Here is a 25,306-nt window from a genome sequence, read left to right as displayed (position 1 = left end):
AAAATGTCAGTGTCATTAGACAAAGCTGAGTTCTAGTTCTCACTCTTTGGAATGTAACAATATTAGGAAGGTCTTATGAAGATGTTGAATTTCTAGCCAAAGAGATATGCAAGCTCTGTTAAATAATTTGATAACAAGTTTATGAATTAATATACTCTACCTGACAGTTTAAAGCATAATGACGATACTCCCTTGTAAAAACACCACATAGAGCACCATTTGACAGATTTTTGGAAAAACGATTCTGAACAGTTGCTGCCACTTGATTAACAAGAGCCTGATTGACAAGAAAAGAGGTCATTTAGTCACATAATGAAGTAGAAAGAGGTGAAATCTCAGAGGATAATAAGAAATATATAAAAGTGTGTTCTTCTATGAGTAAAGAATGCTTAATAATGCCTTCCTTCTAGCAATCTACTCCAAATATGCTAGAAGTGCTGTTTGAGGTACTTGACTCACCATATGAACCTCATTGATAAACCTCAACCTAAAATAAAATGGAAAAAAAAATGTCTCCATCAGAGGGGAAAACAGGAAATGTCCACACTTCAGAAAAATATAGCTGAATACCAGGAGGATCAAGAAACCAAAAAACTATGAGTCTGCTATGGAAGGAAGGTCAAGTGAGGGATGGCCTGGGTAGGTTTGTGTCTCCTATATTTGGTGCCTTCTCTGAGACATCTAAAGTATGAATATATACATAAATGTTATTTTAGCCTCTGAAACTGCAGGAAAAAAATTAAGTTAGCTAGATCTACCACACGATCATATGCATTATGTTTACAGAATGAAAGAATATTCCGTTTACTTGAGCACTACCTTTGTTGGCGCAACGTAGACACTACCCCGTGGTCGCTCTCCTTGAGCACCCTCTCGATGCAGTAGTAGGAAGCGAAGGTCTTGCCTGAGGATGTTGGGGCTACAATCACCGCTGACTCATAATTATCCACAACATCAAGGAGCTCTCGCTGCAGGGTTCAGAGCACCATTTGCATCATTAATGTGAACACCATGTTACAAAAATAGATGTGGTATGTTAATACCCTTCCAATGCAATTTCCTGAACCTCAAATGAAATGTTTGGGAGTTGCAAACACAAAGAAAGGTCTTTTCATATGTCTGAAGGCCGTGCGCCTGTCTTCTTCAGAGAAGTTTCTCTTCAAATCCCTTGCCCAGCCTGCGATGGGATCCCTTGTTTTTTTTTTTTTTTTTTCTGATGCGTTTGAGTTCTCTGTGGATTCTGGTTATTAAACCTTTACTGCTGGTGGGAATACAAATTAATACATTCCTTTTGGAAAGATATATGGAGAACATTCAGAGATCTAAAAACAGATCTGCCATTCAATCCTGTAATTCCTCTGCTGGGCATATACCCAGAAGACCAAAAATCACAACATAACAAAGATATTTGTACCAGAATGTTTATTGCAGCCCAATTCATAATTGGTAAGTCATGGAAAAAGCCCAAGTGCCCATTGATCCACGAATGGATTAATAAATATGTACACCATGGAATATTATGCAGCTTTAAAGAAAGATGGAGACTTTACCTCTTTCATGTTTACATGGATGGAGCTGGAACATATTCTTCTTAGTAAAGTATCTCAAGAATGGAAGAAAAAGTACCCAATGTACTCAGCCCTACTATGAAACTAATTTGGGGCTCTCACATGAAAGCTATAACCCAGTTACAACCTAACAATAGGGGGAAGTGGGAAAGGGAGGGGAGGGAGGGGGGTGGTGGGTAGAGGGAGGGGGATCGATGGGATCATACCTGTGGTGCATCTTACAGGGGTATTTGCGAAACTTGGTAAATGTAGAATGTAAACGTTTTGGCACAGTAACTGAGATAATGCCAGGAAGGCTATGTTAACCATTGTGATGAAAATGTGTCAAATGGTCTATGAAGTGAGTGTATGATGCCACATGATCATATCAATGTACACAGCTATGATTTAATAAAAAAAAAAAAAGAAAGTCTAGAGATAAAAAAAAAAAAAAAGAAAGGTCTATAGGAAAATCTGAATGACTCATGTAATTTTCTCAGAATGGATAATTTTTGTTTTTGAGTATCTGGAAGGTAGGTTTTATGTGTGAAAAAAGGCAGAGTGAGTTTGAATTAAATACTTATTATTGAGGAGACTTTTATATTTGTTATTTTAGTAAATGCAGAATGCCTTTGAGAAACTAAGTTCTAAGAAGTATCCATGTGTATTTTTGTGATGGCAAAAAAAAAAATAGCTGACAAGGAGAAACATCAAAGATTCTCAATTTTACTACTTGTCTTTCTACTTTTTAAATTGAAGAACACCAAATATCTACTTTGGAAAGTATGTGGGAAATTCAGACCTTTGGCCTATGCTTTTATTTATCAAGATGATGATTAGTCAAAGAATGGTAAGTCTATATGATGGACAGAAGATGGAAAACACTTCAAAACTCTAACCTTCAGATGGTCTTCAATCTAGGTCTGTCCCGGAAGAGTCACAGTGTGGTAGAGTTAAGGAGAGTATTGTGACAGCCTCATGTCTTGCATTGAACTAAGGAATTAGTCCTCCTGCTCATGGAAAGGTGTGTGAATTTTCTAATGTACCCTGTCTTAATCCAAATGAGAAAGGTAAAGTTAGATTCTGAAGAGTGCAGTCCATTAGACTGAAGCTATAAAATTGCACTTTTGTAGGTAAACATGCTCAATTTAGCAGCAATTTTATATGGTTCAATGTATGTAGAAATGTATCCTTTTCTTCTACATTTTATATCCATCAATATTAATTTTACATACATATATAGAAGAATGGCTATGATGGAGACAGGTGCAGTGCATAAATAACTAAACAATTGTCTCTACTGGGTGGCGCCTGTGGCTCAGTGAGTAGGGCGCCGGCCCCATATACTGAGGGTGGCAGGTTCCAACCTGGTCCCAGCCAAACTGCAACAAAAAATAGCTGGGCGTTGTGGCAGGCGCCTGTAGTCCCAGCTACTCCGGAGGCTGAGGCAAGAAAATCGCCTAAGCCCAAGAGCTGGAGGTTGCTGTGAGCTGTGACACCAAGGCACTCTACTAAGGGTGACAGAGTGAGACTCTGTCTCAAAAAAAAATTGTCTCTACTATTTAAACTACTAAAAAATCTCTGTGTATGTTTGTTTGTTTTAATACGAAATTCTGTTGACACAAGAAGAACCTGGAGGCTGCTTCATTATGATGCAGCTGGATGACACAGACAAAACCTTAAAATTATATATATGCATCCATCAAAGTACCTCCAAGGAAACAGTAAGTGAAAATTTCACTTTCTTTAAATGGGAAAAAAATAATCTATACATTTTCAATAACAATATATTTTTAAATATTATGACAGTAATAAGAAGTTCATGCCAAATAATAAACATACAGCTACAATAGTGAGAAATTCCTGAGATCGCATGTAATAATAAAATACAATAATTTCTGTTTCATTCATATTATTACCTGCCATGTGTCAGGAATAAAATCTTGGACCCTGGGATCTGGATCTTTTCTCTCATCTCGGAACAAATACTGCCCCATGTATTGTAGTTGAAACCGAACTGGCCCAATGCCAATTGAGTACTTGTTCTTTTTCTTCTCCTTTCTGTCATCTCTTGTATCCTGTATTATTTTAAAGGTTAATTTTGAAACTAATATTGAATTATAACATTATCTAAATAATTAAAATATTTATTACTAAGCACTTTCTATGTGAAAAGAATTTTACCACCTTTTCAATATTGGGAAGGCTGGCATGCTAGGATTACCTAGCAACTCTGGGAGGCTGAAGTGGGTGGATTGCCTGAGCTCAGGAATTCAAAACTAGCCCATCTCTATTAAAAAGAGAAAAACATAGCTGGGCATTGTGGCGGGCAATTGTAGTGCCAGCTACGAGGCAAGAGGATCACTTGAGCCCAAGAGTTTTAGGTTGCTATGAGCTATGACACCATAGCACTCTATCCAGAACACAGTGAGACTGTGTCTCAAAAAACAAAATCGAGGGAAGAAGGCTTTAAAACTGAAGTCATTATCTTAACTATTAATAAATTAGAAGACATTAAGATTTTCAAATATATATCATGATATGTGCAGCTACAAGCTATTATATTTAAAGACAATTGACAGTATAGTTTAGAGATGTTTTGCCAGAATTAAGCACAGGGTTAGTTTTAGGGTCTGCAGAGATTATCTGCATTTAATCTGTTTGTCCAGGGAAGCATTTCTACAAATTTTCTATTTCTAAATTACTTCAACATTGGGCAGTTAGATTGCAAACAATGATAATATTTTCAGAAAAATAAAATCTAGAAAAAATGACTCTATTTGCAAGACACTTTATGTATACCTAATAATTACTTTATTAAAATGGAGCTAACCTGAAAATATTACCTGGGTTGTATATAAAGAATTAGCCAACTCATCAAATCCTAAATACTTAAGGCATTTGGCCACGAGTTGCCGATCTGCTTCTTGCAAAAGTTCCGGGTATTTTTCCATTAATGAGTGGATCCTTTTCATCATTTGAACAGCAATACTTAAATCTTTTGTGGTTTTACCTTGGTAAATAATAAACAATGAAATTGTTATAAAGTGCATCAAAGAAAATACATTTTTATTATCTAAGATTAATCATCCATGCTGTCAATTTTAATTAAACTCATTGTCTTACTTGATATTAATGGGGATTTTGGAGTAGAAAGAATTAAGTAAAATAAAATTAAAGTTCAACTTTCCACAGTTCATCATCTCCAGAGATTATTGACAAGTAGCTATGACAGTACTGAAAAAAAAAAAAAAAGTCTTGTAGCTCCTAATAGAAATAAGATTGGTATAGTTCAAGTTTTTAAAAATGTATGGAAAACAGTAAATCTTTTCCTCACCTACTATCCTCATATCTCATCTATTATGTTCAAAGAAGAATATCTTTATGACTTTAAATATCTGGTTAAAAACTTAGCAGAATTTATTGAGTTCTACTGTTGACCACAGATAAGTATTTGGGGTAATCACTGGAGGCCTTTGATTCAATCCATCTATTCCCTGTTGCCACACCCAGACCTTGCTAATCCCATCCTAGGTCTGTTTTTTTATATATATATATATTTGCCAAACTTTATTTTATTTTATTGTTAACTCATAGCTGTGTACATTAGTGCAATCAAGGGGTACAATGTGCTGGTTTTATATACAATCTGAAATATTCTCATCAAACTGTTCAACATAGCCTTCATGGCATTTTCTTGGTTATTGTATGTAGACATTTATATTCTACCTTTAGTAAGTTTCACCTGTACCCATTCTAAGATGCATCGTAGGTGTGGCCTCACCCATTCCTCTCTCTCCACCCTAACCTCCCCCCTTCCTTCCCCTTCCTTGAGCCTTTCCTCATAGTCTTGTGCTATAGTTGGGTTATAGCCTTCATGTAAAAGCTATAATTTAGCTTCATAGTAGGGCTCAGTACATTGGATACTTTTTCTTCCATTCCTGAGACACTTTGCTAAGAATATGTTCCAGCTCCATCCATGTAAACATGAAAGAGGTAAAGTCTCCATCTTTTTTTTTTTTTTTGGCCAGGGCTGGGTTTGAACCCACCACCTTCGGCATATGGGACCGGCGCTCTACCCCTTTGAGCCACAGGCGCTGCCCTCCATCTTTCTTTAAAGCTGCATAATATTCCATGATATACATGTACCACAATTTGCTAGTCCATTTGTGGGTCAATGGGCACTTGGGCTTCTTCCATGACTTAGCAATTATGAATTGGGCTGCAATAAACATTCTGGTACAGATGTCTTTGTTATATTGTGATTTTTGGTCTTCTGGGTATAAACCTAGTAAAGAAATTATAGGATAGAATGGCAGGTCTATTTTTAGGTCTCTAAGTATTCTCCAAACATCCTTCCAGAAGGAACGTATTAGTGTGCATTCCCATCAGCAGTGTAGAAGTGTGCCCTTTTCTCCACATCGATGCCAACATCTCTAGTTTTGGGATTTTGTTATGTGGGCTACTCTTGCTGGCGTTAGGTGATATCTCAAAGTAGTTTTGATTTGCATTTCTCTGATGATTAAGGATGATGAGCTTTTTTTTTTTTTTTTTTTTGTAGAGACAGAGTCTCACTGTACCGCCCTCGGTTAGAGTGCCATGGCGTCACACGGCTCACAGCAACCTCTAACTCTCGGGATTATGCGATTCTCTTGCCTCAGCCTCCCGAGCAGCTGGGACTACAGGCGCCCGCCACAACGCCCAGCTATTTTTTTTTTTGTTGCAGTTTGGCCGGCCCCACCCTCGGCATATGGGGCCGGCGCCCTACTCACTGAGCCACAGGTGCCGCCCGGATGATGAGCTTTTTTTCATGTGTTTGTAGATCGTGTGTCTGTCTTCTTTAGAGACATTTCTATTCAAGTCCCTTGCCCACCCTGAGATGGGATCATGTGTTCTTTTCTTGCTAATACATTTGAGTTCTCTGTAGATTCTTGTTATTAGACCTTTATCGGAAGAAAACCTGCAAATATTTTCTCCCATTCTGAGGGCTGTCTGTTTGCTTTACTTATTATGTTCTTGGCTGTGCAGAAGCTTTCTAGTTTGATCAGGTCCCAGTTTTCTAGTTTGATACTGCTTCAATTGCCTGGGGGGTCCTCATAAAATATTCACCCAGGCAGATTCCTTCAAGAGTTTTCTCTGCACTTCCTTCAAATTTTTTATAGTTTCATGTCTTAAGTTTAAATCTTTTATCCAGTGAGAGTCTATCTTAGTTAATGGTGAAAGGTGTGGGTCCAGTTTCAATCTTCTACAGGTTGCCAGCCAGTTTCCCCAGCACCATTTGTTAAATAGGGAATCTTTTCCCCACTGAATGTTTTTAATTGGCTTGTCAAAGATCAAATAACGGTAAGTAGCTGGATTCATCTCTTGGTTCTCTATTCTGTTCCAGACATCTACTTCTCTGCTTTTGTGCCAATACCATGCTGTGTTGATCACTATCAATTTATAGTATAGTCTCAGGTCTGGTAGCGTGATTCCTCCTGCTTTGTTTTTATTGCTGAGTAATGTTTTGGCTATTCGAGGTTTTTTTCTGATTCCATATAAAATGAAGTATTATTTTTTCAAGATCTTTAAAATATGACAATGGAGCTTTAATAGGAATTGCATTAAAATTATATATTGCTTTGGGTAGTATAGACATTTTAACAAAGTTGATTCTTCCCAGCCATGAGCATGGTATGTTTTTCCATTTCTTAACATCTTCAGCTATTTCTTTTTTTAAAGTTTCATAGTTCTCTTTGTAGAGATCTTTCACATCCTTTGCTAGGTATACTCCCAAATATTTCATCTTCTTTGGCACTACTGTGAAAGAAATAGAGTCCTTGACTGTTTTTTCAGCTTGGTTATTGTTGGTATATATAAAGGCTACAGATTTATGGGTGTTGATTTTGTAGCCTGAGACATTGCTGTATTCCTTGATCACTTCTAAAAGTTTTGTAGTAGAATCCCTAGTGTTTTCCAGATATATGATCATATCATCTGCGAAGAGTGAAAGTTTGATCTCTTTTGACCCTATGTGGATACCCTTGATCACCTTTTCTTCCCTACTTGCAATGGCTAAAACTTCCATTACAATGTTAAAGAGCAATGGAGACAATGGGCAACCTTGTCTGGTTCCTGATCTGAATGGAAATGATTTCAATTTAACTCCATTCAATATGATATTGGCTGTGAGTTTGCTATGGATGGCCTCTATTAGTTTAAGAAATGTCCCTTTTATACCAATTTTCCTAAGTGTTCTGATCATAAAGGGATGCTGGATATTATCAACAGCTTTTTCTGCATCAATTGAAAGAATCATATGGTCCTTATTTTTTAGTTTATTTATGTGCTGAATTACATTTCTAGATTTATGTATATTGAACCAGCCTTGAGACCCTGGGATAAATCCCACTTGGTCGTGGTGTATAATTTTTTTTGATGTGTTGTTGGATTCTGTTTGTTAGGATCTTATTGAGTATTTTAGCATCAATATTCATTAGTGATAGTGGTCTATAATTTTCTTTTCTTGTTGGGTCTTTCCCTGGGTTCGGGATCAAGGTGATGTTTGCTTCGTAGAATGTGTTGGGTAATATTCCTTCTTTTTCTATATTTTGGAAGAGATTTAGTAGTACAGGTACTAGTTCTTCTTTAAAGGTTTGGTAGAATTCTGACGTAAAGCCATCTGGTCCTGGGCTTTTCTTTTTAGGGAGATTTTGTATAGTTGATGCTATTTCAGAACTTGATACAGGCCTGTTCAACATTTCCACTTCATTCTGGCTAAGTCTTGGTAGGTGGTGTACTTCCAGGTATTGGTCGATTTCTTTCAGATTTTCACATTTCTGAGAGTAGAGTTTCTTGTAGTATTCGTTAAGGATTTTTTGAATTTCTGAGGGGTCTGTTGGTATTTCATCATTACCATTTCTGATTGATGAAATTAGAGATTTTACTCTTTTTTTCCTGGTTAGGTTGGCCAAAGGTTTATCTATTTTATTGATCTTTTCAAAACAACAACTTTTGGATTTATTGATCTGTTGTATAATTCTTTTGTTTTCAATTTCATTTAATTCTGCTCTGATTTTGGTTATTACTTTTCTTCTGCTGGGTTTGGGTTTGTAGTGTTCTTCCTTCTCCAGTTGCTTGAGATGTCCCATTAAGTTATTAACTTCCTCTCTTTTTGTTTTCTTGAGGAAGGCTTGCAGCGCTATAAATTTCCCTCTTAGGACTGCCTTTGCAGTATCCCAGAGGTTCTGGTAATTCGTGTCTTGATTGTTGTTTTCTTCCAAAAATTTGGTGATTTCCTTCTTAATCTCATCTATAACCCATCTATCCTTCAGCATAAGGTTGTTTAGCTTCCATGTTTTTGTATGGGTATGCAGGTTCCTGTTGTTATTGAGTTCAACTTTTATTCCATGATGGTCTGAGAAGATGCAAGGAATAATTTCTATTTTTTTCAATTTGCTGAAGTTAGATTTGTGGCCTAGGATGTGGTCCATTTTGGAGTATGTTCTGTGGGCTGATGAGAAGAATGTGTATTCAGTTTTGTTGGGATGAAATGTTCTGTAGATGTCTGTTAAGTCCAGATGTTGAATGGTTAAGTTGAAATCTAATATTTCTTTGCTTAGCTTCTTTTTGGAGGATCTATCCAGCACTGCTAAAAGGGTGTTAAAATCTCCAACTACTATGGAACTGGAGGAAATCAAGTTGCTCATGTCTGTTAGAGTTTCTCTTATAAAATGAGGTGTGTTCTGGTTGGGTGCATAAATATTAATAATTGAAATCTCATCATATTGAGTATTACCTTTAACAAATATGAAGCGTCCATCCTTATCCTTCCTTATTTTGGTTGGTTTAAAGCCTATTGCATCTGCTAATAGGATTGCAATGCCTGCTTTTTTCTGCTTTCCATTTGCTTGGAGTATAGATGACCATCCCTTCACCTTGAGTCTTTATTTGTCTTTTAATGTAAGATGCGATTCTTGTATGCAGCAGATAGCTGGCTTGAGTTTTTGTATCCAGTCAGCCAACCTGTGCCTCGTTAGAGGACAATTTAAACCATTCACATTAATTGAGAATATTGATAAGCCTTTCGAGAGTCTGGTGGACATTTTTAATGCTTTTGCGACTATGGAAATTGGAATTTGATCAAAATTTTCTGGGTGGGTTTACTTTTGTGGTGGAGGATTACACTGGTCTTTATGGAGGATAGGTCTGTGAATATTCTGGAGAGCTGGTTTAGTTATGGCAAATTTCTTCAACATGTGAATGTCATTGAAGTATTTAATTTCTCCATTATAAATGAAACTCAGTTTAGCTGGGTACAGGATCCTGGGTTAAAAGTTATTTTGTTTTAGGAGATTAAAAGTCAATGACCATCTTCTTCTAGCTTGAAGGGTTTCAGCAGAGAGATCTGCAGTTATTCAAATATTCTTGCCCTTGTAGATGATGGTTTTCTTTCATCTGGCTGCTTTCAGTATTTTCCCCTTCATATTAACTTTAGTGAAATTGATTATGATGTGTCTGGGGGATGTCTTATTTGGGTTGAGTCGTGCTGGAGTTCTGAAACTGTCTGCTATCTGAATTTCAGAATCTCTTGGCATGTCTGGAAAGTTCTCCTTCATAATCTCATAGAGAAGAGACTCTGTGCCTTGTGAAGCCACTTCGTTGGGGATCCTTATAACATGAATATTGGTTTTCTTCAAATTATCCCAGAGCTCTCTGAGAGAGTGATCTGTTTTTGCCCTCCATTTGTCTTCCTTTTTGAGAGTTTGGGAGCGTTTGAAAGCTTTGTCTTTAATGTCAGAAATCCTTTCTTTTGCTTGCTGCATTCTGTTACCAAGGGATTCTACTGTGTTTCTCAGATCTTTAAGGGCTGCAACTTCTTGTCTCAATGTGTCAAAATCTTTGTTCACTTGGTCTTTGAATTCATTGAATTCTTGAGATATCTTTTGGGTTACTGCTTGGAATTCTAATTTGATCTTATTTGCTATCCAGATTCTGAATTCAATTTCTGACATCTCAGCTATTTGTTTGTGCATGGGATCTTATGCTGTGTCTGCCCCCATTGATCCTTGGGAGAGTTGATCTACTCTGATTATTCATATTGCCAGAGTTTTTCTGTTGATTTCACCTCATGATTTTTTTCACCGTTGCCTCTGGCTGTCCTCAGAGTTGGGGAGGTGTCTCTCCAAGATTAGACCCCAGCAGGATCACTCTATTGTTGCTGGATCTTTGTAGGGAGTGACTCTGTGTAGTTCCTCTGGGGCTGCCCCAGCCAGGGAGTTCTGGTTGTGGACCCATCTTAGGTCTTTATAGTCACATATATGCTTTCTATTCCTCCTCTCAGCTAATGTTTTCTTACCACATAAGGGCTATTTTGATTCCACATTTCTTCTAATCAACCTATATTGTATTTATATAACAAATATTACCAAACACCTACTGAATGCTATAAGAGGCTACAAAGGGAATTTAATACAGAGTTCATACTATCCAGGACCACCCAGCTCACCTAGAAAGACAACATACTATATTTTATTGGACCCAATTGAGCAGCAGAAACAAATGTTATGTGAGGTGGGTTACTTGAGGAGGGTTTTATGGAAAGAAATTGCATGAAATGGATTTGTAAGATAGGTGAAATTTAAGTAGATGATAAGCAAGGACAAGGCTGTCTGTAGAAAATACTACTGGTTGTCTATTCTTATTTACTTTTTGACTACTGGTTTTCAATTTCTTGACTACTGGTTGTCAATTTCTTATTTACTTTTCCATATCATTGGGAGCTGCAATGTATTCAGGTAAAAATTTACAATTACTACCAACATTTGTTGTTAGACATGGCCTTGTGACTAAGTTCTGACTAATGATATCTAAGCAAAAGTTGTTGAAGGCTAGGAAAACTTTTCAAAAAAGAGACATAGAGCTGGAATGAGATGATTTTGCCTTTTCTCCCTCTAATATCTGCTAGAATGCTGTCATCTAGCAATCTGAGGCAACTTGAGAAGTGGAAACCACATGCCAGGATAGCAGATCCAGAGATGGAGGAGCCAGGGTCACTGACACTGTGGAGCTGCTACAGCAACCCTGGGCTGCCTACATGTGAATTTCACTTAAATGAGTGAAATAAATTTCTAAATACTTTAAGCCACTGTTGATTCTGATCTCTCTTAGTAGCAGCCAACTCTGAATCCTGATTCAATATCTTGGGTGGGGAGGAAAACAGAATTTCACACCTCTCCATGGGGTGGAATCACAGTGAGAGGCCAGTTATGCTAATGCATATTGAAGGTAGTAGATGAAAGTGGAGGTGGAGTGAGAACTCATGTTAAATGGTGTCAAATGTGCAGATGCTCAAAACTGACACTCAACTTGGTTTGCTCAGAAGAATTGTCAGTTTGGAATTTTTTACCATGGAACATGATGATGTCACTTGCTATCAATTCACACATCTTGACACAGCCCCTTTTCCTCCTTATCTTCCTCTTTCTGTCTTTTTTATTCTTTGCTACTAACTGCTATGGAAATTGTAAGAAGGGCACATGGAGTCCACAAGAACTTTGAATGGATTCAGCATGCTAGGCAAGCATGAATTGTTTTACCAAGAAAGGAAATGTTTGCTCATTGATCTTAAAGGTGAATGACAGATGTTTCTTAGGTGCCTCAGCATCTTCATTGTTTTCTCTTAACCATACTGAAAACTTGGCTAGTTATTTCTAAACATATATTTGATGGTGTTTATGACTGTGCTGAATATTTGCTAGCAGGACAATCTCAGAGATTTCAACGCTCATTGATAATATATAGTATGTTCCCCTTATCTGTACTTTCGCTTTCTGATATTTCAGTTACCCAAGAACAACTTTGGTTTGAAAACATTAAATGGAAAATTTTTGAAATAAATTATCCATAAGTTCTAAATTCTATGTCATTCTGAGTTGTCTCGTGAAATTTTACATTATCCCAGTCTGGGGGATCTTGGTTACCCTGCAGATAAGGCAGGACTACTGTAGAAGTAGTAATATATAAAATAAGATAGTATGTGTAAGTCTTCTAACACAAAATTTCAGTTAGTAAATGACAGCTATCGTCATTAAATTTGTATTAATTCTTCAATTAACCAAAATAAGAAGACACAGAATCACATACCTTCGCCTCGGCAATGTTCTTTCCATGCTTTCAAGCAAGCAGTTAACCCTACCCTTTCAACTTGAAATTTTACAGAGTTACTTTTACATGATTTCAAAAAATCTTCCAGGCTCTTTATTCCAGAATTCAAATTCTCTTTCATTTCCTCTTCAATAGAAAATGACAGAACATTCCACTTTTGCTCTTCTTTTTGCTCTTCCTTGGCAAATAACCTCTTCTTATTTTCTCTAGTGATTATCTCAGCCTTGGTCTCCTGCCCAAAAGGAAAAGGAAAGAACATCTTTAAACAAGTTGGAAATACTCCAAGATGAAATGTCATGAGTGAGAATATTTTTTAATTTTTTAAAATTTCAGAATATTAAGTGGTACACATATTTTGTTTATACTTTGCTTTTGTATAGACTGAGTCAAAATGATGTGTGCCCTTCACCCAGATAGTGTGCATAGTATCAAAGTGTGAATTTACCCATCCCTCCTCCAGCCCCTCCCCCAGCTTGATCTTCATTGAGATTTACTTCCGTATTTGCACTTAAATGTTGCTTGATTAGTTACGATGTGGTATTGAGCATAACTGTTTGTTTCTCCGTTTTTGTGCTGTTTCACTTAGAATGGTCTTTGGTTCCCTCTAGGTTGTCTGAATACTAGATCACCATTTTTTTTTATGGCTGAGACAATATTTTTAAGTGTGTATTGGGGGGATGATTTTGACTATCATCCCATGGATGTCATAAAAAAGTTTTTTTTTAATTAAGCTTCTGATAATTTATAACTTATGCCAGTTTAATTTCATGAGTATAAAGGCTCTCTGTACATAGATTCCTGAGTGTTGGAGACTATAAACAAAAGAGTAAGTGTAATAAAATCAAAGAGACATCAGACCACTGCTCTTTCATGTCCACATTCTGGACTCACCTTTGGACTATATTTGAACTCACCTTTTCTCTTCCATTCCTCTCAAATCACCTCCCTATTTACTTCTTGTCCTTCAAAATATTTCTTACTTGAAGCCTTTTCCCTGCCTCTGTCAAGTCTAAGTCACCTATTCCTCTTCTGCCCAGGCACCTGTCTCAAAATGCTCACCAACATGCAGTGTAATGATTTCACTTGCCACTCCCCTTCTCTAGATCGAGATCCTTGAGACAGGAAGGTGTCAGTGTTGTCTGCACATTCCAAATATAAGACATTATGTCTGATGAATGAATGAGAAAGAAGGAGAGAAGTGGACAGAAGGAATAACACCAGCACAACTCATCTGTTCTGTCTGGAAAAGCATTTCCCACTGACTTAAACATACTATGAATCCACTTTTACTATGCTCTTACCAACCTGACTTACTAATCTATAAAGATAAATTAGAGAATAGTATTACCTATAGAATTCTGAAGAACTATCCACTAATATGGTTAGTTATGAAATTAATATGTAAACATTTGCCTACATAGAAGTCCATTTTATCCGTCATCACTCTCTAAATGTTTAATTCTAATAAATAGTATTTGAACTTTCCCAATGTTTAAGCTTCCAAGTATACTATGTTGGTTCAATTTCACATGATTCTGTCTCAATAGGACAAGAGTGACCTTTGACCCTTTGTTGTGTACATGCTCACTTCATCTTGAATATGCGGACTTACTAAACTGTTGCTAGGAGAGTGTGAGTATATATATATATATGATACTCATACATATACATACACACACATACATATTTTATGCTAATAGTGTTTAATTCTCTTGAGACTATTTAAATTATTTTTTTTTTTGAGACAGTCTCACTATGTCACCCTCAGTAGAGTTATGGTGTCATAACTCACAGCAACCTCAAACTCTCGGGCTTAAGCAATTCTCTTGCCTCAACCTCCCAAGTAGTTGGATTACAGGCACCTGCCACAATGCCTGGCTATTTTCTATTGCAGTTGCCATTATTGTTTAGCAGGCCTGGACCAGGCTCAAACCTGCCAGCTTTGGTATATGTGGCTGGCACCATAACCACTGTGCTATGGGCGCTGAGCCAAGACTATTTATTTAATTTCTAATAATTAAAAAGAAAAAAAATAGAATTAGTTTTTTCTAGTCTGTATACCTTGCACTTATGTGATGAGAATTTTTGCAAGTTTGTTATTTTACAACATTTCTCTAAAAAGATGAAGGAAAAGAAGAAACCTTTATGCACTCATAAATGAAAAAGTAAATGTTTAATTGAATGGTTTCACTGAAAATAAAATTGGCTATAAAATTGAAAATGAGGTTGTTACATGTGGAGAGAAACAGTGACTATATATTTGGACTTCTGGGGGGTGGGGGATCATTTTTACTATCAAAACAAAAGGTGGAGCAGCCCCTATTTCTGCTTGAACTTTCAAAGAAGTTGAAGGGAAAAGTCGTCACAGAAGGAATAAGAACATTTTAGAGCAATTTGCAATTATTTTTTGATGTTATCTTGAGTAGAAAATAAATGAGTTTTTGATACATCTCCAAACTGATGGATTGATGCCTGTCCCTGCAAAGTTCTTAAACTTCCACTGCCTGCTTGTTCATCCACCCGGGGCCTGGCAAAAACATGACACATTTTCTTGATTTTGCCAAAATTTTCCCAAAAGTAAGCATTCAGAAGTGAGATTGGAAACGTTTTTCTGGTTTCTTTTTTCAGTCTATGTATGTTTTACTTCTGATAACTTCAGTATGCTTACTTCAATTTGGTAAGGCAGATATGTGACAAGTACATCTGTCCATGATTAGTTTCATTAAGCTGATACTCTGGCTAACATATTAGGTTATTAAGTATGAAATGTCTGATTTCCTTAAGTACTAAGTTTGATGGCTAATATCTCTGACATTCACATTGACACTTCACATGAAAGCTATAACCCAGTTACAACCTAAGAATGGGGGAAGGGGGAAAGGGAGGGGAGGGAGGGGGGAAGTGGGTAGAGGGAGGGGGATTGGTGGGATTACACCTGTGGTGCATCTTACAAGGCTATATGGGAAACTTGGTAAATGTGGAATGTAAGTGTCTTGGCACAGTAACTGAGAGAATGCCAGGAAGGCTATGTTAACCAGTGTGATGAAAATGTGTCAAACGGTCTGTGAAGCTAGTGTATGATGCTCCATGATCATATCAATGTACACAGCTATGATTTAATAAAAATAAATAAATTGTAACGGTATATCCTCATCCTTTCAAAAACATTTTTTGGCTTGTGATTATCTTTCAAAAATTTTTTAGAGAAATTTTTGTGAAACCATGGTTAAGTAAAAACTTCATGTTATTTTTTAATATGAGTTCCATCATGGGACCAATGCTGTGCAGACAGCTCAAAATTTCAACAAAATGTTTGGGAAGGATGTGGCTAATGAATGCACAGTACATGGATGGTTTGAAAAGTTACATTTTGGTGATTTTTATCTCGAGCCATGTGAGTGGCCTGAGACCAAGGTGTACAATAATGAGCTGAAGCTGTAATGGAAGCAAATCCATCTCGATCTATATGTGAATTAGCAGCCAGTTTTACATTACTGTTCAACAATATTGGACCTTTTGAAACAAATTGGCAAGGTGAAGAAGATGTAACACATGAATTAAATGATTATCAGAAGAGATATTGTCTCACAGGTTGCCTTTCTTTGCTGCCAGAACATAAAGGTGAAAATTTCTATACTGTATTTTTACATGTGATGAAAAATGGATTCTTCTTGACAGTCATATTTGGCACAATAGTTGATTAAAGATAAAGTGCCAAAACACAGTCCAAAACCAAATATTCATTGAAAAAAACTAATGATGTCTGTTTGGTGGTCCAGCACTGGAAATCCACTACAGCTTCATGAAATCTAGTCAGTCGATTACAGTGGATATCCACTGCAACCAACTAGACAACAAGATGAGGATGCTTGTGATTAAGCAGCCAAGACTGGGCAATAGAGACAGGTTGTTCCTCTTGTGAGACAACACTCAACCACACATCACACAAACACCACTGCTCACAGAAGCTGGACTTGGAAACTCTCTGTCATCTACAAGTATTCAGCAGACTTTCACCAACTGACTGCCACTTCTTCCAGGTTTTAGACCACTTCTTGCAAGAAAAAACATTCAATTCCCAACAAGCGGTGGAAAACACCTCTTGCAATTTCATTGTCACTCGCTCTCCAGGAATCTTCACTGCTAACAGCAATAAGCTACTGTTACAACAGCGAAACAGTGTCCATAGTTTAGGTGTGTATGTTGATTAACTGTACTGCTTCCTGTTTGGGATATAACTTAACTTTTTGATTTGAAGTCAGACATTTCAGATTTAATAAACTAATATTAAATCCTTTGATCTTAAAAGAAACTTTTAGTGAAAAGAAATGACTTTCCATAATCCCCAAATTTGAGGCCCAGAGAAATAGGCTACACCGAAAGAGTTCTCCATTTTTTTAAAATATACAAACTATTACCTTCTCCTAAAGTTATAAAATCAGTAAATTCAGTTTCAACATAAAATTTTCTGTACTTTGGACAGAGCCTGTGGCTCAAAGGAGTAAGGCACTGGCCCCATATGCTGGAGGTGGCTGGTTCAAGCCCAGCCCTGACCAAAAACTGCAAAAAAACAAAAAAAGTTTCTGTATTTTGGCTTTAATATTTATAAGGAATTTTAGCTGATAATTTTTACAACATAAGCTACTAGTATTATTTTTCCATAAATAGATTTGAACTTTTCTTATTTATTCCTTCTACTTCATCCCAATTAAGGTCTTTGGTAAAAGGGTAAAAAAAACAGCAGCCCAATAAGGAAAAAGGTAAGATTGCAAGAATATAACACACATAAGAAGGATTGGATAGTGCTAGCCTTCCACCCCCCAAAAGATTATAGATTGATTAATTATTTAAATACATTGGAAACAAGTAGAACATCTTTATAATTCAAGCAAACCCCCCCCCACGTAGGCATTTCATATCAATTTTTACCACCTATATGAAAAAGATTTATATTTTCATGAATTAATAAACCACTGTATTTTTAATATTACTTCAACATTTCTAAGTCCAAACCTTTAGTCACTTAATGTCTTTTGTTCTTCTTCAAATAAATGCATGTTTTATCATGTATAGAGAAGCAAATATAACGTTCTATATGCACGTTAGACTATATGCATTATATGCATGTTAGAAATAATAAGTAATCACATATAAAAAGAAAAAGTATTGTATGGAAAGAAACAACAAAAGGGATAAATATAAGTTGAAGAAAAGAAAATGAAAATTTTAGAAATTCAATGGAATTTGTAGAACATACATGTGCCTTTTTCCTCTTGGGCTCACTGAAGTACTTCTTTGGCTTAACAGCCTGAGTTACGATGACTTTTGAAGAGACGGATTCTAATGAATTCCCATAAAATCGCTGAAAAAGATTATACTTTTGCACAGATCTAAGAACATGAGGATCTCTAGATTTTTCTGAAAAAGAAAAAAACTTAAAATGTAACATTATTATATATATATATTTTTTTTTTTTTGTAGAGACAGAGTCTCACTTTATGGCCCTCGGTAGAGTGCTGTGGCCTCACACAGCTCACAACAATCTCCAACTCCTGGGCTTAAGGCGATTCTCTTGCCTCAGCTTCCCAAGTAGCTGGGACTACAGGCACCCACCACAACGCCCGGCTATTTTTTGGTTGCAGTTTGGCCAGGGCCGGGTTTGAACCCGCCACCCTCAGTATATGGGGCCGGCGCCTTACTGACTGAGCCATAGGCGCCGCCCATATTATTATATTTTTTCAATAGCATTCTCACTAGTTCTTCAAACCATCCCACCCACATATACAGTAACTAAATTACTGGAACAGTAATTTAATCTGATTGCTTTTGTCAAAAAGGCAATTTTAAATTAGGCTATTTCTTGTCTAATTTCTTATCTTATTTAAAGGCTGGAGGACAAAACACACTTTCATGGTCTATTTCCAAAAGAAAATTATCAAGGTACTAGAAAAGAAAAAACACAACTTCTGGGCATTATCTTTGTCATGTGCCCTGTGAATGAGATTGAAAAGAAGGTAGAGGCAAAGTCAAGAAGAAAACCATCTAAGTCAAGATATTCTGACTTCTTGTATTGCTGGATAGAAAAAGAAAAATCCTTACTCTGGACCATAGCCACAGGTCAAGAGCTTGGCATCTGAAAAATGCTCTCACTACTGTAAAATCTAATGGCATAGGAAGTCTCAACAATCAAGGGATTATTTACTCCATTACCCCTCTTACAAGAAAAATATAATACTCACTTAAAAGGAATAACTAAGCTGATGACTTTTCTGTGTTTGTTTCCACATACATCAAACCAAACCATTTGGAGGATGGTAATGGTTAATCTGAAGTGTCCCTTCACATCTTGCAGGATCTTGACAGCTATTTATAGAAGCAGGCTACTAAGTCTTTCATACATGCTTATTATGCACACCCCTAGATTATTATGAAAGTAAGTTTCGACAGCTCTAAAAATGGTGGGAGGGAGCATAGGGGTAGTCAAAGGTGAGATGAAGACAAAGAATGAACTAGAAGACAAGATCCTTAACTCTATCTCTGTGGATATACTGTTAGTGGTATCAAAGGCCTCCATGCAGTCCAACCACCCCGCAGACACAATGCTGCTTGTTACATGAAGTCAACTGGGTGGCATGAAAACAGTTAAAATTACTTGAAAAACTGTAGTCCCAATATATTTGACACTAAGGGATACACAGATTTCTTAAACTACAAACCATCTTTCCTTTAAACAGCTTCCAGCTCTTGTGGAGACAAATAGCATATTTGTGCATTTCCTCCTAAACATCTGCATACCTACATACATATGTAAACAAAATGGGATTTTTCATTATTACCTTTCCTGGTATACATCTAAACATCTTGTAGACTATTCTTATTCAAAAGAATTAATTTGTGGCTCATAAGATGATAGTTTTTCACTACAAAATAAAGGCAGAGAGTGAAATTGATTTAAATTTATTTCACAAGAGTCACAGAGCTCACCATCAAATTGACACTTGGACCTGTCGTAATCATCACTAAGTGGTCTGTGCGAATGCCAATGCACAAGTTCATCAAATTCCTTTTGTTTAACCAGTGAAGTAATCATAGGATCATCTCTGTGAGACTCAAAAAATGCATATTTTAAATTGCATCCCTCCAAATATAATGCAGCACAGATTTTATTTTATAATAATATTTTTTTAAATCATAGCTCCCCTTGCTCTTTATGCAATATGATGTGGATAGTACAATCCAAAGAATAGTTCCGTAAAGGCTTAAAAATCCCAAATCCATTCCATGCTTCTAATAGCCCATTAACATCAACAAATACTCATTAATTTGAAATATGCAGCTGGAATAGTTCACTTTAAGATGAGAATATTTTTAAAAGGATTAAGAATATATGCATTTTTACCTAGTAGGTCAAAAAGCATTGACAATTTGATATTAAATTTTTTATGTGTTACAAACACATATTTTATGTAACATACTCTAATACTCTGCATTCCGAATAATCTTCAATAATTAATCATCCATTCCATACCCATAGTTAAGTACACATATTTCGGCCCCATACCTCTTTAGCAAAGGCAAATCTTTCATAATGTCTCCAACAAACTTATCAACCACATCAGATGACACTGGAATAAAACCCAAATTAGGCATCTTTTCCTTGGAGCTACCTGTAAACAAAGAATAAGACAAGGTCAAATATAAAACTTTCATATATGACTATTAAGAATTATTTTCTAAAACGTCACATTAAAAACATTTTATATTAATTTTATTTTAGTTTATTCAATTCCTGCCCTTCTTACAAAGCTTTTTCCCACATTAAAACATTTTGTATAAAGAATTAGATGGCATTTATGTGTACAGGTGGAAAGAAAGATGGATGGATAGATGGATGAATGGATGGATGGATGAATAGATAAACACATAGATGACAGATCATAGATCAAAAACACTTATGTTTGTTATTTTCAAATGTTTATTCCCTTTATTAGTTTCTCTTATGAGACAGGAATTTGAATATGTAAGTCTCGGAGAATACACATACACAAACATACTTTAATAAAAATGAAATAAAGAAGAAGTAGGAAAAAGTATAGATGATAATAAAAGTATTTGAGTGTGCCATGTATCCCTGGGTGTAGGACACAGCTACAACTCTGACTTGAACCTTTCATGTGTAAATTATATAACTTAATGGTTTGTGCCCTCATATTAATCTGAAATAAAAACAATATGCTAAAAAGTAATAAAAATATTTGAAACCATTACAGTATTCTCTTGAGCCCCCCCTTGACTTCATGCATATCACACACATGCATGCACACACACACACAGAAGTTAGATAGACAGATTTTTTTTTTAATCATATATACCATACATTTCAGAATGGGTTAATGATGAGGTATTAGTTAATGTCTGGTGCAGGATTCCAGATAAAGTGCCGTCACTCACTGCTGCTTTGAAGGAGGCAGAGAGCTCCTGTGGGCTCCCCTTTCATTTTTTGGTCCCTAGGATTCTCCTTCTATTGTTTCGAGTTTAGCAACATTAAATAGAGAGATATTTGGTGTCCCTTATGCAATGTTTCAAGTGTTTCCCACAAGGCAGTTTTTCTGCTGACCTATACTGCCATATGGAAATGGAAGTCATATATATCTGATTGTTTTTTTAAATTGGAGACAACATTAATTACAATCACAATACATAATCTTCACAAAATGTAGACATAGCATACCATTCCAAAAATATAGTAATGAAGGAAATTTATTTTTATTATTTTAGAGACAAAGTGCCAGAATATTATTTGTACTTGAAGCATAGTATTAGTTAGTGATGCTTTCAAAATATTTTCAGAGGAACAATGATTTTCTTCCAAATTAATTTAGAAAATATACTACCTTTGATTGGTGATGGATTCTTTACAAGAAAATTAAGTTTTGTTGTTCTCAGAGGAAATGGCTGTCCGACATCAAACTCTCTGACTAGGTTTGATACAGTATTCCAGAGATGTTCATAATCCTTTGTAATGACATTTCCTAAATTCAAATGTAGGCCTACATAACGATTAAAAACACTAAATATTAAAAAGTCATTCACATATACCCAGAAGTACACATTTTTGCCTAAATATATGGAACTCTGAAATACTTGCCAAATAATCGTATTTTTAGTAAATCCCCTACTGGACCAAAGCAAAAACAGTCACTAGCACCAACTATGACATGTCAGATTTTAAAGTTTGTCTTGTTTTTCTATTTGGAAACCATGTATTAAAATTATAGCTATCTTAAATAAAAATAGCAAGAGGTGAATATTAGGTAATGTAAAATGTTATGCCACTCATAACTTTATAATCAATAAAACTGAATAAAAACTTTGATTTTAGATAGATGAAGCTATCTGTAGAGAATAACTACAACTACAATGATTACATTATGAGAAAACTAAATCCTAGTGGTCCAAGAAGGTTCAATAAAGTTCAATTAATTACAGTTCTCTCAAAATGTGTTTTTTTCATCTTTGACTATTAACAAACATCAGAAAAGGTATAACACAATAATGAAGAAAGTGCGGTGAAGGCTATGTTAACCAGTTTGTTGTAAGTATTTCAACTTGTATATAAAACCAGCACATTGTACCCCATAAATGCATTATTGTACACAGCTATGATTTAATAAAAAATATATAAAAAAAGAAAAGGTGTACTAAAAAAAATTAAAGGAAGAGAAACAAATTATATTTAACAGACATATGTCAGTCTTATATTTTGGCAAAAAAATTTAATTTCTTACATATCAAATAATAGTAAATGATTACATAAGTTGGAGTAAACATTATGAAGAAATAGTATGCATGCATTAAAATGAAAAATTCACCTATTAAAATTTACTGGAAATGCAAAACACACAAACTTTTTTTCCAAAAATACTTTTTGAATAATATTAAGTGAAAAGATATTTTAAACTAACATTTTCTCTAGTTGCAACTAAATAAAAAGTATATACTTATATAAATAAAGATAAGGAAAATAATTGCTGTTGTACATTGGAAGTATAGGAAAATTATGTTGAAGTTCTGAAGTCTTTATAATGTTCATCTCTAGATAAAAATAGAATATTATAATATACTAAAGTAGTACCTTGCACATTTTCATTTTCATAGTAAAAAGCAATATTCTTCAATAAAGGCTCATCACTTAAGTCAGAAAGGTGAATTAAATTCAGATTCCAAAATTCAAACATATTTATATTATTTAGGATAAAATATTCACACCACTTTTCCTGAAAATTGAAAATAAACCAAGTTATTGGCAATTTTCATTTTACCAATAAACTATAAAATGACTTCATATGCCTCTATAATCCAAGTGAGAAGTAGTGGCTGGGGTTATTCCAATTCTGGTTAATGTATGCTCATTCAGGTTAGGTAAGGATAAATAATTTCTACTTAAAAAATTAAAGCATAAAATAAAATCACAATTAACCAAACAATGAATTCCTCATAGTCCTGAATTCCTTTATCATAAATGAAGGAAATCCATATTGACTCTTAAAACAATTTTTTTTCTCACACTATGATCTACCAATAGAGTATGAAGGCTACAAAATACTTATGCTTTCAAATGTGCCTCTATTTCTTCACTTAGGTTTTAATGCTTTCTAATTTTACTTTTAACTCAAAAAAACATTAAAAAAATAAGAGCTTTTAATCCCTAACAATAAAAAAAAAAGAGCTTTTGGTTGTTCATGAATCTAAAAGATGCCCAATTCTTTCAAACTCATAGATTCCCATCCACCTGCACTGGTATGCACCTACAGGTTTGTGACAGAGAGGCTGTGTTACAGCTTAACAGAGGAACATTGTCTGCACTAACCACATTTAGGTCACAGCAGAGCACAGCAGGGAGTGACGCCACCAATACTTACATGACTAGGGTACTGGTCATCTCATTTCTCCAAATCCACTGTTGTGAAAGCCAGAGAAATTTTTAACAGTGAAAATGCCACTCATTTGTTTGGAGCCATGCAGTTATCTCTCACTGTGCCTCTGTCAACTTTCATCTCCATTCTCTTGACAGCACTTACAAAGTCCTAGCTGATTTGTATCTTACCCACCTCTTCAGATTCTGCACTCTCCCATATTTTTTCTGTTCCTGTTAAACTAAATCTCTTGTCTGTGCCATCCTCAGGATGATCCAGCATGCTATTCAATGTTCTAGAATACAGTTTTATCCTTTCTCCATCCTACTAACTCCCACTCATCTTTCAGATGTGGGTCACTTCATTTGTCTTCATTTCTTAAGAAAAATCAGACTAGGTCAGATTTTTTTTTTAATCATATTATAAATCATTTATGGTTCTTCCTTCTCAGTAATTTTTAAAACATAGTCCTATGAAGGGTCTGGGTGGCATGGTTAAATATGCTTTCATTTTTCTCACTGTCCCCCAGTGATCAGGACAGTGCCTGTGCCCTAGTTAGATGTTTGTGGACTGGCTTCCCAATCAATGGGTTATAAAGCACTTTCCTTGAACATTTCGACAATATATATCAAGATCCTTAAAAAAGGTCCATGCCAATCAGTCCACTAATCCTATTTCTGAATATTAAGTCCAAGTCAACAGCCCCATATTAAATGGAAAGACTCACATACAAAGAGAGAATAAAATTTATGATACAACAAAGTCTTCTTAATATTTCCTAATAGAGAGATGAGTAAGTAAACCATGACACTTATGTTAAAAGACAACTAGTAACCACAAAAAATGATTCTAACCAATGTTCCAAAAGAAATGGAAAAATATGTGAAAAAATACATACGTTTGTTGTTGACATATGTACGTTGACCACCCAAGAGACTAACAAACTGGTCAATATATAGAGGTAGTCAATATAAGAAACTAGGCTACTGTACTGATATGTACATGTGGTGCATTTCTGTCCATAAAAATTAGATCAACTTAAGGAGGTGGCCAGTTTAGGGAGGTGATCAATTATGGAGGCTCTGAAACATATATATGTTTCATGTATATATATATATACACACACACACATATACTATACACATACACAAATATATATATACATATATTCTCTCTCTCTCTCTCTCTCTCTATATATATATATATATACACTAACATACACACACAGGGAGTCCATAAAGTTCACATGCAATTTAAAATATAAACTAAATTTTTAAAAATATAAACTAAATTTAAATTGTACACAAACTTTATGGACACCTTGTATATAGAAAGAGAGAGAGAAAGCCAATGGAAAAAAATAACAAACAACAAAAATTAAAAATAATATATAAAATAATACATAAAAATATGTATTAAAAATAACACTAAAATGTTAATAGTTACCAGAGCATTGATTTGAGTAGTGAGACTCTGAAGACGTTTTTTTCCTTTTTCTTTCTATTTTCCTAAAGTCTCCAAATTTTCTCTAGATATCCTCTATACTAGACAAAAGTAATAAACTATTACATTGATTTCTTTGATTCTTCTTAAGAGTAGAACACAATCTCCTATAATTGATGACAGAGAAACCTGATCCTTAGCCAAGCGTGGTGGTGGCACCTGTACTCCCAGCTACTTAGGAGGCTGAGGCAGGAG

The 25,306-nt window shown here is 35.4% G+C and overlaps 1 protein-coding gene across 1 annotated transcript in view; it reads right to left on the bottom strand.

Moving 5' to 3' along the window:
* Positions 1 to 25,306, bottom strand: part of LOC128585870 (probable ATP-dependent RNA helicase DDX60) — a 147,641-nt gene that overhangs the window by 80,594 nt on the left and 41,741 nt on the right. Inside the window, 11 exon segments of the mRNA XM_053591251.1 lie at positions 161 to 277; positions 820 to 842; positions 845 to 968; positions 3,467 to 3,625; positions 4,394 to 4,560; positions 12,672 to 12,924; positions 17,950 to 18,110; positions 19,677 to 19,792; positions 20,254 to 20,359; positions 21,587 to 21,742; positions 22,828 to 22,969. Coding sequence (XP_053447226.1) covers positions 161 to 277; positions 820 to 842; positions 845 to 968; positions 3,467 to 3,625; positions 4,394 to 4,560; positions 12,672 to 12,924; positions 17,950 to 18,110; positions 19,677 to 19,792; positions 20,254 to 20,359; positions 21,587 to 21,742; positions 22,828 to 22,969 — 1,524 coding nt within the window.

This window comes from Nycticebus coucang, chromosome 5 (genome assembly GCF_027406575.1).
Source record: "Nycticebus coucang isolate mNycCou1 chromosome 5, mNycCou1.pri, whole genome shotgun sequence".
Classification (NCBI taxonomy): domain Eukaryota; kingdom Metazoa; phylum Chordata; class Mammalia; order Primates; family Lorisidae; genus Nycticebus; species Nycticebus coucang.
Note: the sequence above shows the minus strand (reverse complement) of the source record. Positions and strands in the feature narration are given on the sequence as shown.